This window comes from Cyprinus carpio, chromosome A6 (genome assembly GCF_018340385.1).
Source record: "Cyprinus carpio isolate SPL01 chromosome A6, ASM1834038v1, whole genome shotgun sequence".
NCBI classification, from domain to species: domain Eukaryota; kingdom Metazoa; phylum Chordata; class Actinopteri; order Cypriniformes; family Cyprinidae; genus Cyprinus; species Cyprinus carpio.
Window position 1 is genome coordinate 14,975,224 of NC_056577.1, and position 14,863 is coordinate 14,990,086.

Below are 14,863 nucleotides of genomic sequence, written 5' to 3' on the forward strand. Positions count from 1 at the left end.
CACTCTCACTCAAGTGGAACCCATATGAACAAATAAACAGAGGTTCTCTGATCTTACAAGGTCCAAAGTAGGGGATGTTGTTTGCTATTTTAGAAGTAAAAAATAGAAAGGTTATTTATTCTGAAGGCACATGAGTGCTACAGATGTGAGTTTGGTAGAAAGAGCCCGTGGCTCTTGAACAACTCACAGACATGCTTCGAAGTTTATTTACGTTTGTAAAGTAGATGATGTGTGTCCATTTGATGTGTGCACGTAGCTGTTGATTGACAGTGCATGTGGAATAACTATAATATTACACTGTGTATGTAATCTAGTTACTGTGTGTGTATGTAATGAGAAAGTTGACTTTGTGTATTACAGTGATGACTGCTGAATGCATAAATGCATGTACATACGTTTTTGAGTTTTATTAAAACAATAAACTAAAAGAGGTCATGAGTTACAGTGATTTTACTACTTCTGCAAAATAAGTGCACTTGGTTTCCCTTGGTTTCCGTAATTTTTTTTATTTCCATTAAAATAAAAAAAGTTGTCCAAAAATTCTGTATAAACCTTTCAAAATAGATCTGCCTTGAGATCCAAGGTTATTAATCTGTGGTCTATGCTTCTGTTGAAGCCATCAGACATAGGCATAATTTAATTTAGTAAAAAAAAAAATGAAAGTAGTAGGCTAATTCCAGGTAAAACAATTTAGGAAAAACAAGCCAATTCCTATGAAGCACATAATGATGTTAGGCCTCCTAGACTCCTAGAATTTCTTATGTACTTTGTTTTTTTAAGTATTTTATGTACACTACTGTTCAAAAGTTTGGAATCAGTAAGAATTTTTATTTTACTTTATTTCTAAGAAAATGATACTTTTATTCTGTGTATTAAATTGATTAAAAATGAAAATACAGAGTTATACATTGGTATAAAAGAGTTTTGGACTTTCTGATTCATCAAAGAATCTTGAAAAAATGTATCAAAGTTTCCTCAAAAATATTGTAAAATTTGAAAATATTTGTCCTGCTTAATAAGAAATGATTCAGAAATACTTTAGTATATTGGTAATTCTTACTATTAACTAGTTGCTTATTGGCATGCATATTACTAGCCTATTGGCTGTTTATTAGTACTTATAAAGCACATATTCTACATGACCATATTATACAGCCTTAATTTTACCCAATACCTAAACTAAACAACTACCTTACTAACTATAAATAAGCACTAATTATTAGTTTATTGATGCTGAAGTCGTAGCTAATTGTTAGTTAATTGTTAGTGAGAACTGGACCTTAAAATAAAGTGTGACCAATGTTTCTTATGCAAATCAGCATATTAGAATGTTTTCTGAAGGATCATGTAACACTGAAGCCTAAAGTAATGGCTGCTGAGTGTTCAGCTTTACCCTTACAGGAATAAATCTAATTTTATAGATAAAATATATTACAATAGAAAACAATATATTTTTAATTGTAATACAATTTAACAAAGTTGCTGTTTTAACCGTATTTTGGATTGAATAAAGTTTGTATTTGTATAACATCTTAATTTTTATACTTATAACCAAAGTCAAAAGTTCTATATTATACTTTTTTTTTTTTTTTTTCGTAACAACATTTGTTAGTGAATCGTGGGAATGCAGTGCATTGTCTATTAAAAGTTATTAAGTACACAATATGATACATTTTTAGGTACACTTATTTAATATTTTGTCTGTGTAATAAATTGACATGATACAATGTGTATTTTTGTGCCAATCCTCATCTCCAGGTCAAGTCTGATGACAGGTGGACACGGGTCGGGGCCTGGTGTGAACCCGTGGCTGGTTAATGAGTCTGAGGAAACTAGAGGACTCGGTTTTGGAGAAATCAAACACCAACAGCAGCAGATTATCGAAGGTATATTGCATATAAGATTACTTTGCAATTTTTTCGGTCTTTTAACTGATGTGACACTTGACATTGTTTCTAGCTGGCCACCCCTCTCTGCTGTCAAGATGATCCTCTATGTCCTGATGGGATGAGACATTTTAAGAAGCCCTTTTTTGAATGTAAACCCCCATTATGAGATATGCTCCTCATTTGAGAATAGTAACTAGTAGGAGTTTTGAGAAACAGCAGGAGCCGTTTTGTCTTTCCTAGTTATACTTTTAGCTTCAAGGTTACAGCTAAAGCACCTTGTGGCTCAACGTGGCAGCTGTCTCTGTCAAACATGACATCAGATCACACTATATGTCATTTAAATGTCACAGATACCAACACCCTATTGCTAATGGTTTTCTCTATCTATGAGGCTCATTTAGATGGAATTTATGTACTTTTGTATTGTTTTTCTGACCCATATGAGATGAGCACTTACTTTGTCCTTCAGCGCCTCATGATTTGCAAGATGTAAACCACAGGAACATAAAATATGACCATGTTAAACCATAATTTCTGGATTATTTTCTTTTTGTACAGTTCTGTCTAAATAAGTCTCTATTCTCATGCGTCTTTCTCTTTAGCTCAGGATGCTGGCCTGGATGCTCTGGCTGCAGTCATAAGTAGACAAAAACAGATGGGTCAGGAGATCGGCAATGAGCTAGATGAACAGAACGGTAAGGAAAAAGTGCAGTAGCCTGTATGTGACAGCTCTGGCTGAACATTCAGATGTTTTTCTGTGAATAACAGCTAATTTGCGGTCAGCTTGGTTTTACTTTGTCACACCGCTCTCTCGCTACACTACATATGATGTCATTGGCTCTAAAATGAGCTTAGGCTGGGGTTAAAGTGGAAAATTTGGAACAGGCAGCTTGGAAACCCGCTGCTACCTGGTCACGTTTTTTTAACTCCTTCGTGCTGCAAAGTGTCAGAGAGATATTTTCTAAACATGAGACATGTGTCCTTTGCACAGAGACATCAGTTGGAATGTGAGAACATGGAGGAGTTAAATAGTGCATGATGTAGTCAAAGTCACATGGAGGAGACTGAGTTCAGATCAGTAGTCTGTGACCTCATCTGAAGGCCGCAGCTGCTTTTGACTTTTCCCACACTGTTCTTCAACCTGTCTAGCCAAGCTGGTAAAGTGAGACATGCTAGAGTGGGGGAAACAGATAGAGATATATAATTACAATTTTTGAAGTGAGACATTCAATCCACCAAGATATTTTTGCTATAATAAAATTTTTTCTCAAAATGATCAGCAACACAAAAATTCACTAAAGATGACTTGTCAGGGTTACAGCAATTTATACAGCCAGATAAACCTGAGTGGGAATAATTTTTCTTATTGCATTCACTTATGTAGTGTTAATTGACCCTTCACAAAGACCCTCCCCCTTTTGTTACTGTTGCTACATCCAACAAGCCATGGCACTCTCATGGCACTCTGCAAAAATACAAGACAGACAAGACAGAGCAGGTTACTTTAGGCATAAAACAAAGACTCAACTTTAAATTGTTTTCTTTTTTTTTTTAAGAAATTGAAACTATAAATGGCGTTTTGTGGCGTGTGTCATGAAAGATCACTGGAGCGCTTCAGTTCAAGCGGCACATCAACTGATCATCTCTTCCTCTTTACTAGTTATAGCACAAAATAAACATGAATGAACATCAGAAGGTACCTTGTTTCAACTGCGGAAAGACATCACTACACACCAGTTTTCAAGCTAAAGTCCACCAACATCAATCTACTCTCCTGTCTGGTTTGTTTGTCGGACAAAATGGCAGACTTTGTGTTATGATTGGTCAGATCGCCTGTCAGTTAAACTCTGGCAAAGGGTCAATTCCAAGGTTTACATTTCCTTTCTGTCAGATAATAGTCATTCTACACTTTGTGATGTTTAAAAGATGTTAAAACATTACTTTGTGATGCTAAAAGCTGATAGGCAGCTATAGTATAAAAGTTGAATTAGTTGAACAGTTTTTAAAAGAAAAAATGTTTTTGCTCACCCAGGCTGTATTTCTGTGATCAGAAATACAATAAAATAAAAAAAAAGTTACTAATGTAACCTCAGTTCCCTGAGGCATCTGGCTATATAAGCGTGCACTTCGCCATAGGATCCTCAGGTTACCTCAACTTAAGCGACGACCAAGTCATGCAGCTACATGGCACGGCCAGCAAAGCAGTACTCGTTCCCATATCTCAGGGAACCGAGGTTACGTTAGTAACCGAGTACATTCTCTATTGATACTTCACTCGTACTGCGTCTGCTTAAGACACTTTGGGGAACCAGTACAATACCGCCGTGCTATGCTAGAGGAACGACTTATGGTAGAACTTGCCTTGAGTACCAAGTGAGAGGGACCAAGTAATTGCAGGAAGCGATAGGGCCAAACTCACAGAGGTCAGCCGGCAGTAAGTAATTGTTCCAAGAAAAGATCATACAGCTTCTGAACCCAGTGGGGGCCAAGAGTGTACAGAGTGGCAAACGCCTGATTTAGTACAGGTTTTGCCAGAGTAAATCCATTTAAGCAGAAAGGACCCGAGCTTGTAAGGCCGGGCTGTCCAGGTTTTAAAACCTGGTAAATGTGGATGGCGAGGCCCATCCAGCTGCTGCATACAAGGAATTTGTTTAAGTGACATAAGCTTCCAGTACACAGAGACAACAACAACACAAAAAAAATTGCAAATAAATAAGTGTATAAACAATTGTGCTATAAATGATAATGGAAAAGGATTGAGTAAGATGCAGGGATGTACTAGGATGTAGGGGTAACAAATAAATATAAGGATATTGCACATTTTGATGGCATGAGTGGGGAACATTTAACTGTTCATGAGGTAGATTGCCTGGGGGAAGAAACTGTTCTTGTGCCTGACTGTCCTGTTATTTGCGGCTCTGAAGCACCAGCCAGATGGCAAAAAGTTCAAATATGGGGTAACTTGGATGTGAGAGTGATTTTCTGAGCCCTTTTCCTCACTCTGGATGTATACAGTTCTTGAAGGGTGGGCAGGGGAGTACAAATAATCCTTTCATCAGTCCGAACCGTTCTCAGTAGTCTTCTGATGTCTGATTTTGTAGCTGAACCAAACCAGACAGTTATTGAAGTTATAGAAGAGTATGCTAGCTTGATAGTGTCAATCATCCATTTGGAAAGCCTCTGATGCAGTCACTGAAGCATACAAAAACTGATCCAACAGCCTGAACGTGGTGGAATGATCAATGTAATTTCTCAATGTCCTGTCGGGGCAGAGTAGATTTAGCTCTTGGTCCTGCTCCGAAGGAAGAAGTGCCGAAAGAGCTATCACCTGTGCTCTGAATGGAGTCAAGAGCACCTTAGGTACATAACCATGCCTCGGCTCCAGGACGACCTTGAAGCCATTTGGCCCGAATTCGAGGCAGGTAGGGCCCACCGAGAGCGCCAGCAGATCAACCAGATGCTTTAGACCCATAGGCTTAGAGACCGCGGTGCAGCTGATGAGGCGGGCTTTGCGGGCTGCAGAGTCGGCGCCGTCTTGGGGCGACTGGCTGCAGTCACAGAGCTGGAGTGTTTTGGCAAGAAGTGTCGCATTGGCTGGGACAACTTGTGTGCAGCAGTGAAGCGCTCTACAAACCCTTCAACTGCAGGTCCAACTGGGGAGTCGTGGCCTAATGGTTAGAGAGTCGGACTCCCAATCGAAGGGTTGTGAGTTCGAGTCTCGGGCCGGCAGGAATTGTGGGTGGGGGGAGTGCATGTACAGTTCTCTCTCCACCTTCAATACCACGACTTAGGTGCCCTTGAGCAAGGCATCGAACCCCCAACTGCTCCCACGGGCGCCGCAGCATAAAATGGCTGCCCACTGCTCCGGGTGTGTGTTCACAGTGTGTGTGTGTGTTCACTGCTCTGTGTGTGTGCACTTCGGATGGGTTAAATGCAGAGCACTAATTCTGAGTATGGGTCACCATACTTGGCTGAATGTCACGTCACTCACTCACTCAAACAGGCCAGATGGGGAGACCGGAGAGTCGAGGAAAGGGACCTTATCCTTGATCTCTGTGAGGGTCAACCATAGGTGGTGTTCAAGCACCACCTCAAAAGCCTGAGCCCCGACAGTGATTCCTTTTTCGTCCTGAGCCGCTGGAAGGGAAGAGGAAGGGGCAAGGTCTCGCAAGTGTTGGACCACCCCCAAAATGTCCTCTGTCGTGCCCTGAAGCACTCCGTTCAGTTCTGGGTGCCAGTGCCAGTATGTTTGTTCCAGAAATTGTTGTGAATCAAGGGCCCGTTCTAAAAGCACCCTATGTTATAGCGAGGAAAAAAAAATTTTTCAAAAAGAGAGCAAATTTCCTCTTCCAATTATCATGAGAGCCGAGGCCTCCGCATGGCGACTCACCACCCGAATTAATCCAAAACCATCCCACATTGTCCTATTCCTTTCTGGCCATCACAAAAGTATCTCATTCACTTCAGTAGATCACAAAAACACCCTAATCACAACAACACACTCAAAGAACCCCGTGGTTCAACGGCGTGGTCTCCACCTCAGTGCACAACAGGAGCACTCACATTCTGCGAGGCAAGGTAAAGAATTTGCTGGGAAAAGGAGCCGTAGAAACAGTTCCACAAGCTCAGAGTGAGTCAGGCTTCTACAGCCGCTCTACAGGCTTCTCAGACACCTAAACCGTGCCCTCATGAAACGGCCATTCAGAAAGACTACACTGAAGCAGATCCGCCCAGGGGACTGGTTCTTTTCACTGGATCTGAAAAAAATGTACTGTTACATCCAGATAGCCCCCCATCACAGACAATTCTTCAGATTCGCCTTTGAGGAAGTGGCTTATCAATATACGGTCCTGCCCTTCGGGCTGTCTCTGACTCCCCGCACTTTTACGAAGTGCACGGACTTCGTAACTTCCCTCTGAGACAGATGGGAATCCGTATCCTGAATTACCTCGACGACTGGTTCGTTTTAGCACAGTCGGAGTCCAAGCTAATAGCCCACAGGTCCCTCCTCCTCAGCCACTTAGAGTGCCTGGGACTCAGGATCAGTTTTGCCAAGAGCGCTCTGTCCCCCAGCCAGTGAACTTCGTTCCTGGGGGCAGTTTTTGAATCAGTCCACATGAGGGCAATGCACTGGCCATACAGCAGCCTTCAGAACAGAGCCTCCTACCCTCTCAAAAGGTTTCAAAAGATGCTGGGCCTCATGGCATCTGTAGCATGTTGGGCCTGCTCAGAATGAGACCCCTTCAGTACTGGTAGAAACCTCTAATTCTGCCCTATGCGTGGCGTCATGGACGCATCTGCATCAAGGTGGACCAGCCCTGCGTGACGACCCTGGTCCCCTGGAAGGACCTACAGTGGTTCAAGCAGGGCGTGACTATGGAATTGGTTTACAGAAGGAAAGTTGTCTCGACAGTAGGGCTGTGCGATATGGACAAAAAAAACCTATCACGATTTTTTGATCAATTTTGCGATTTCGATTTTAATCACGATTTTGACACACACAGACATGCTTTACAGTCATAAATGCATTCAGTATAAATTTGAAACATATTTCCAAAAGAAAATATGAGAGCTTTATCAAAAAGTTGTAACGCCTCTAGAACAGACATAAGTCAAAATAATCACGAAATAAAGATGTCAAACAAAATGTCTAGACATATGGCAAAATAAAATAAAATAAAATAAAACCCGTGTCCAGGGTTTTTTTTTTTTTCTTGCCATGCATTGTTCATAGAGCTCATTGTAGCAGTGCCTCAGGTGCTGAAATATATTTATTGCCCAAGGTTCACACGTACTCCATCAGCAGTGCGTGTACAGTATGTGTATGCAGTGCAGAAGCAGCAGCAAGAGCGCATTATTGTAACGCGAAAGCACATTAAAATAATGTGCGAGCACGAATCTCTCCGCTCGCACGCGGATTTCCTTTGCTTTGTCACAAAACCAGACACGCGTGCTCAGATACACACTGCTCTCGTCCGGAGAGAGTGTGTGCAATTAAAACGTCTCCTCTCACTCACTCACTTACAGCTCTCTATGCTCATGCGCTAGATATTCATTCTTTTCGCACCTCTCGATTTCTAACCTTTTCTGTTCACATCTTTTACTGCGTGCAGTGTGAAGCTCTGATCCATTAACATGGGCTCAGAAAAAATACGCATCACAGAGTGTGTGAACCTGGAGTTAGGCATATGCCCAGTCTGTTCTGTTCTCGTGCTCCACTTAGGTGCGCTGCATTCTGATTGGATCGGATAGCATACTGTGGGAGGTCTGGACTGCGGAAAATCGTGCTATAAAGAGATTTAGAAATCGCGCACGTTCAAATGGTGATTTTATTACGATTTCGATTAATCGCACAGCCCTACTCAACAGATACGTCCAACACAGGTGGGGGAGCTCTGTGCTATGGCAGACCAACCTTCAGCTCCTGGACAAACGTGGAAGGCCAGCTAAACATCAACTGCTTCGAACTGACAGCAGTATGTCGAGCTCTTCAGGCCTTCTTGCCAGTCCTGAAGGGACACCACATGCTATTTCGGAGCAATGTTTCCTCAGAGGAGTGGATGCTCCACCCACAGACAGTTCAGAAAATCTGGGAGATCTTTGGCAAGACAAAGGGTCGACCTCTTCGCCTCAAAAGACAACTCTCATTGACAAACCTATTTTCCGAAGAACGAGGACGAATGCCCACGAATGGCCCAAACCTCTTCCTGTAAGCTTTTACCCCGATCGCCCTGATTCCCCAGGTAATCAGGCGAGTCAGGGAGCACAGGCACAGAGTCCTTCTGGTGGCCCCGCTCTGGAAAACCATCTCTGGATGTCAGAGCTATCTCAGCTGCTGACAGCAGCTCCATGGCCCTTTCCCCTGGGGCAGGACCTCCTCTCTCAGGTGAACAGAACAATTTGGCACCCCCAGCCTGAGCTGTGGGTACTGCACCTATGGGCTCTCAACGGGAATCAGTAGATCTCCCAGAGAGCGTCCTGGATACTATCTCACAGGCTAGAGCCCCATCTACAAGACGCCTCTATACCCTTAAAGCGTTAGTTCACCCAAAAATGAAAATTATGTCATTAATGACTCACCCTCATGTCGTTCCAAACCCGTAAGACCTCTGTTCATCTTAGGAACACAGTTTAAGATATTTTAGATTTAGTCCGAGAGCGTTCTGATCCTCCATTGAAAATGTATGTACGGTATACTGTCCATGTCCAGAAAAGTAACAAAAACATCATCAAAGTAGTCCATGTGACATCAGAGGGTCAGTTAGAATTTGTTGAAGCATAGAAAATACATTTTGCTCCAAAAATAACAAAAATTATGACTTTATTCAGATTCCGCCGTGCGAAACCCACGGCGGAATCAGAATCAGAATGAGCTTTATTGACCAGTTATGTTTACACAAGGAATTTGTTTTCATGACAGAAGCTTCCGCAGTGAAACAGAATGACAGCGACAGGACAAAAACACAGATAAAAAAGAAAAATAAATAAATATAAAAATATAACAAGTAAATAAGGAATAACAATATACAAATTGACAATTGTATGTGCAGGTGTATTACAATAGACAGTTTTGTATGTACAGGTATATTATGTGCAAATTTGAAGTGTAGACTAAGTATGTGTGTTAGATAAATAAGTGTATGAGTGTATAAATAGTGTTGTGTGTTCCACAGTTATTGTCAAGTGTTCATGAGATGGATTGCCTGAGGGAAGAAACTGTTCCTGTGTCTGGTCGTTCTGGTGCTCAGAGCTCTGTAGCGTTGACCAGATGGCAACAGTTCAAAGAGGAAGTGTGCTGGATGTGAGGGGTCCAGAGTGATTTTACTTGCTCCTTTTGGTCACTCTGAATGAGTACAGTTCTTGGAGAGGAGGGAGGGTTGTACCAGTCATTCACTCAGCAGTCCAAACTATCCTCTGTAGTCTTCTGAGGTCAGATTTGGTAGCTGAGCTGAACCAGACAGTTATTGAAGTGCAGAGGACGGATTCAGTGATGGCGGGGTAGAACTGTTTCAGCACCTCCTGTGGCAGGTTGAATTTCCTCAGCCGGCGAAGGAAGTACAACCTCTGCTGGGCCTTTTTAACAATGGACTCAATGTGATTGTCCCACTTCAGGTCCTGAGAGAAGTGGTGCCCAGGAACCTGAATGACTCCACTGCAGTCACAGTGCTGTTCATGATGGTGAGTGAGGGGAATGCAGGGGGGTTTCTCCTGAAGTCCACGATCATCTCCACAGTTTTGAGGGTGCTAAGCTCCAGGTTGTTAAGACTGCACCAGACAGCCAGCTGCTGTAGGCAGACTCGTTACCGTCCTGAATAAGGCCGATGAGTGTGGTGTCATCTGCAAACTTCAGGAGCTTGACAGAGGGGTCTTTAGATGTGCAGTCGTTGGTGTAGAGGGAGAAGAGTTTTTAGTGCGGGTGTGGGGTGTTTTTTCAAACCTGCAGTAGAACTCAGATCATCTGCCAGTTGTTAATTCTCCACATTGCTGGGGGATGGTGTCTTGTAATTGGTGATCTCCTTCAGACCTTTCCACACTGATGCTGAGTTGCTGGAGGTGAACTGAGTCCATAGTTTTTCAGAATAATTCCTCTTTGCCACTCTGATCTCCTTTTCCAGTGTGTATTTGGCCTGTTTATTCAAGACTTTGTCTCCCTTCCTGTAAGCATCTTCTTTGGCCCGACGGAGCTGTCTGAGTTTTGCAGTTAACCATGGTTTGTCATTGTTGTAAGTTAGATGAGTCCTGGTAGGAATGCACATGTCTTCACAGAAACTGATATAAGATGTTACAGTCTCTGTGAGCTCGTCCAGATCGGTGGCAGCAGCTTCAAAAACATTCCAATCAGTGACGTCAATATAAGCTTTTAAATCCTGCTCTGCTTCATTAGTCCATCTTTTTACAGTCCTTAATACAGGTTTAGCTGATTTCAGTTTCTGCCTGTAGGTCGGTATAAGATGAACCAAACAGTGATCCGAGAGCCCAAAGCTGCCCGTGAAACAGAGTGATATGCATTCTTTATTGTGGTGTAACAGTAATCCAATATATTACTGTCTCTGGTGGGACATGTGATGTGCTGTCTGTATTTTGTCTGGTATGGCTTCATTCAGCCAGGTTTTCATGAAACACAGAGCAGTAGAGTGTGAGAAATCCTTATTTGTCCGGGAGAGCAGAAGAAGTTTGTCCATTTTGTTGGGTAGATAGTGGAGGTTCGCCAGATGGATGCTAGGCAACGGCGTTCGAAATCCACGCGTCCTGAAGTGCTTGATCAGTGCCGCTGCACCGCCAACTACTATGTCCAGCAAAACATCAAAATAGTAGAAAACCGGTAATATAGCGGATGATGTGTAGTGCCGAATGTCCAGCAATTCATCTGGAGGGATATTTGCAGGGATATAACTAAAGACAGGACAACTGACAAAAACAACTGCGGAGCACGTCACGGAGGCCGCCATCATCATCGGCGCCATCTTGACCATCCTGATTCAAATTCACCTCCTCCCTGTTGCTTTTGTTGGCACAGTGAAGGTTACCCACAATACTTTTTCAGGGGGCAGCGTAATTACTATGGACCACTTCCAGTGTCACTACTCTTTCTTTTCTGCTTCAGCAACTGAAAAAAAAAAAAAAAACTTGAAAGGAGATGATCAATTAATTTGACCTGGAAAAAAGGAACTATTTTGTATGTGCATGCAGAGATTAGTTATATATACAGTTTTACATAGCCTAAACAAATCTCAGTATCATCATCATGGTGACCTTCTGGTGGAGACTAATGCTGGGAATTGCAGGCACTTGGCTGCTTTTCACCGTCTCTGCCCCGTCTCAGTCTATTCAGAGCTCAGCGTGATTGATTTAGTCTGCTTCTTGCTTACCCCAACTAAACATAGGAGTAAGAACAAATTATTTGAATGGGACCTCAATTTTTCTTCCTTCTTTTTCAAAAGATTGCAGCATCAGTGCTTCCTAGAACAGGAGTTTTGTGAGCAGTAATTGAGATTGGGTAGTCTCTGTTTCGCAGGATCACTTTTAAGAGCTGATAGAGTTAGGGTTCTGTTCTGCTCTATAGTCCAACAAATCTTCCATGGATTTCATCTGCAAGAGTATTTTACTTGCAGATAAAACACCTCTCCCGCATGCCCATTAAAATCCTGCTTTCTTCTGGAAACAAGCCCAATGAATACCTGTCACAGAAGGTCTTGAGTATAGTCTTCTATCTCAAGGCACATAGAGTGACTCAGCAGAAGGGGTTCCTTCCAAAGTGATGTAACTTTGTGCTCCTGATGCTCTTTAAATAGTTTATACAGCACCTGAACAGTGTTTACAGAAAGCATTCATGTTGTTACATTTTTTCTCCAAATTATTACTTCATATTAAAAGTGGAGGAGTAACCCTTTAAACAAATATTTCAATATTTATACATTTAAAATATACACTGTAAAAAATGGAACGAGCTATTTACTTAAAACAATTAAGGTAACAATACTATGTTTTTCTGGCTTGATTTTTTAATGGAATCTACTTGAATAAATCATGTGTAATCTCCTAAATCAATTAATCTATGACACAGTGAATTTAATATAATTAGTGAAATGTGCTCATTTAAGTTGATTCTCAAAATTCTTTGATTTTGAGTGAGATCTGTTTGTATTTGACTTTGAGTTATTTTATACATTTAAAAGACTGTATACAGCCAAACAGCTCAAGTAGGAAAATACTTGAGAAATACTGGAAAGTACTGCACTAGCACTAGCAAAGCTACTCCTCATTGAACAAGGCTTAATGCCTTAGAGGAGTAGTGTTCATAACCATAAGCTCTACTCTTCTGCACAATGGTGACCATTGCACTGTGCAATGGAAACTTCAGTGTAACAGAAACTCTTTCAAATGTCAAACATAACTGAACATTAAACATTAATAGATGTTTCCCTTCACTCAAAAACATAAAATAGCATTTAATTTTAAAATTTACTCTCCATATCCAGCCATATGGAAAGCATGCTGGGAACTAACAATCACCTATAAAATCAAACTGCAAAAATTAGCTAATTCTCTTAAAATTAATAGGTAGCCTTCTTTCCTTATTTATTTTTTAAAGTTTAATCAGTTCCTCAATTCAAGTCCCCAAACTGCTTGTTTCCTTTAAAAAATAAGGAAAACACATCTCTTGGATTTATTAGTAAAAAGTCCTGAATAGTTTCTATACAACACTGAATCACAATTTCTTTAATGAAGTCTACACATTTTTAATTATCACCTTATTTTTTTTTAATGAAAATTACAAGACCCATGATTCATTGTTATACTTCTTTATGTTCTAATCTACATTTAGGGATGATTAATTGTATTTTACGTAAGTAGTTCAATTTCAAAATTCACAGCTTTAGTGAAATGTTTAAAGTCTGAGCATTTTAATTAGTCTTGGATACTTCATGGTGGTTCTTTATTTAAGAACAAAGTAAGTGTCAGAAATTCTATGAGCTTTAAGTATTGGAATTTTAAACTCTGCCAAATTAGCATTTGCACAGTGTATTATGCTGATCATGCTAGTTTGGATTGAAGTCTGGGCTCTGACTGGGTCATTCCAGAACTGCTAAGTTCTTTTTTCCAAGCCATCCCTTTATAGTTTAGCTGTGTGCGCTTGATAATTGTTGCACTGGAAAATTAATCTTTACTCTAAATGCAGATCTCTGACTGACTCAAACAGCTTCTCTCTAAGTATTTACCTGTACTTGGCTTTATCCATGTGGGTCTTGGAGCCAATGAGGTTTCCAGTTGCTCCTGCTGAAAAGCAACCCCAGAGCATGATGCTGCCATTACCATACTTGATGGAAGAGATGGTGATGCCTTGGTCTTGGGCCATATTTGGTTTGTGCCAAACAGTCTCCTTTGCTTTAGGTGAATCGACTCGACCCTGGACTAATCAAACCACAAAATTCTTCCAGAAGGTTTGGAGTGGCTTAAAAGTTTCATCACATGGCTTCTAGCAAACTTTAGCCATGATGTAATGTCGGCATTTTTCAAAATTGGCATTCTTGTAGCCATTCTAATGAAGAGAGGCAGAAAAAGTAAAGTGTTGAAAGAATTGTTGATGTCTACATAGTTCCCCCATTTCATCCAAAGAACTCTGCAGTTCTGTCAGTATTGTAGCAGGCCTCTGATCATTTCTCTGGCAATTGACCTTCTGGCCTTGATTAGTCGATCTGGTAGATGGCCTGATCTAAATAATGTTTGGATTCTGCCATTAATTTTCTATTTGGACATCACAGTGTTCCTTGGCAAACATGTGACTCTTCTAGTATTTTTATATCCTTCTGTAAGACGTTTGTTCCTCAAGACAGTTTCGTTAAGGTTGTTCCATGGTCTACATAAAAACACAGGAATGTTTCAATTGTGAGATGTCAAAATAGAACTAACTCAATATATGTTTTTTTTGACTACTTTTAAACTTGATAGAGTGCCTTAAAACCGAAGTGCTCATGATGTGAAACGAAACAAACAAAAGCATCTGTCAGACGCATGTATATGTAGACCAGCAATTAAAAATGCGTACAAATTGGTCATGAGAGAGCGTTGATTATTAACACTGATGAGCCATTACATTATGACCTCCCCTAGCCTAGAGCAATGAGAATGCCTGGCAACTGAATAGTTATTGTTCACAGCGACTGGTGGGCAACAATGCGACAAATCGCCAGCAGCTACAACAGTGGTGACCAGGGCAATGTGTCACAGCACACATTTCATCACAGCTTTCTGAGTATGTGTCTGCGTACATCAGGGTCCAAGATAATCAAGATTGGACCATGGATGATTGGAAGAAATTTGAAAACACCATTTTAGATTATATGAAGATTAATCTAGAATAATCTAGAATAGATCCATTCTCCGTTTATGCACATTAAAAGCAACCTTCGGAGCGACAACCAATACGATTAAAGATGATATCTGACATGATCCACAAGCTGATGGCTACTGTA

The 14,863-nt window shown here is 41.1% G+C and overlaps 1 protein-coding gene across 1 annotated transcript in view; it reads left to right on the forward strand.

Moving 5' to 3' along the window:
• The window catches only part of LOC109091351 (syntaxin-8-like), a 61,422-nt gene that overhangs the window by 6,678 nt on the left and 39,881 nt on the right, over nucleotides 1-14,863 (forward strand). The window contains exons 5-6 of the mRNA XM_042758163.1: nucleotides 1,759-1,886; nucleotides 2,492-2,584. Coding sequence (XP_042614097.1) covers nucleotides 1,759-1,886; nucleotides 2,492-2,584 — 221 coding nt within the window. The remainder of the gene's footprint in view (nucleotides 1-1,758; nucleotides 1,887-2,491; nucleotides 2,585-14,863) is intronic.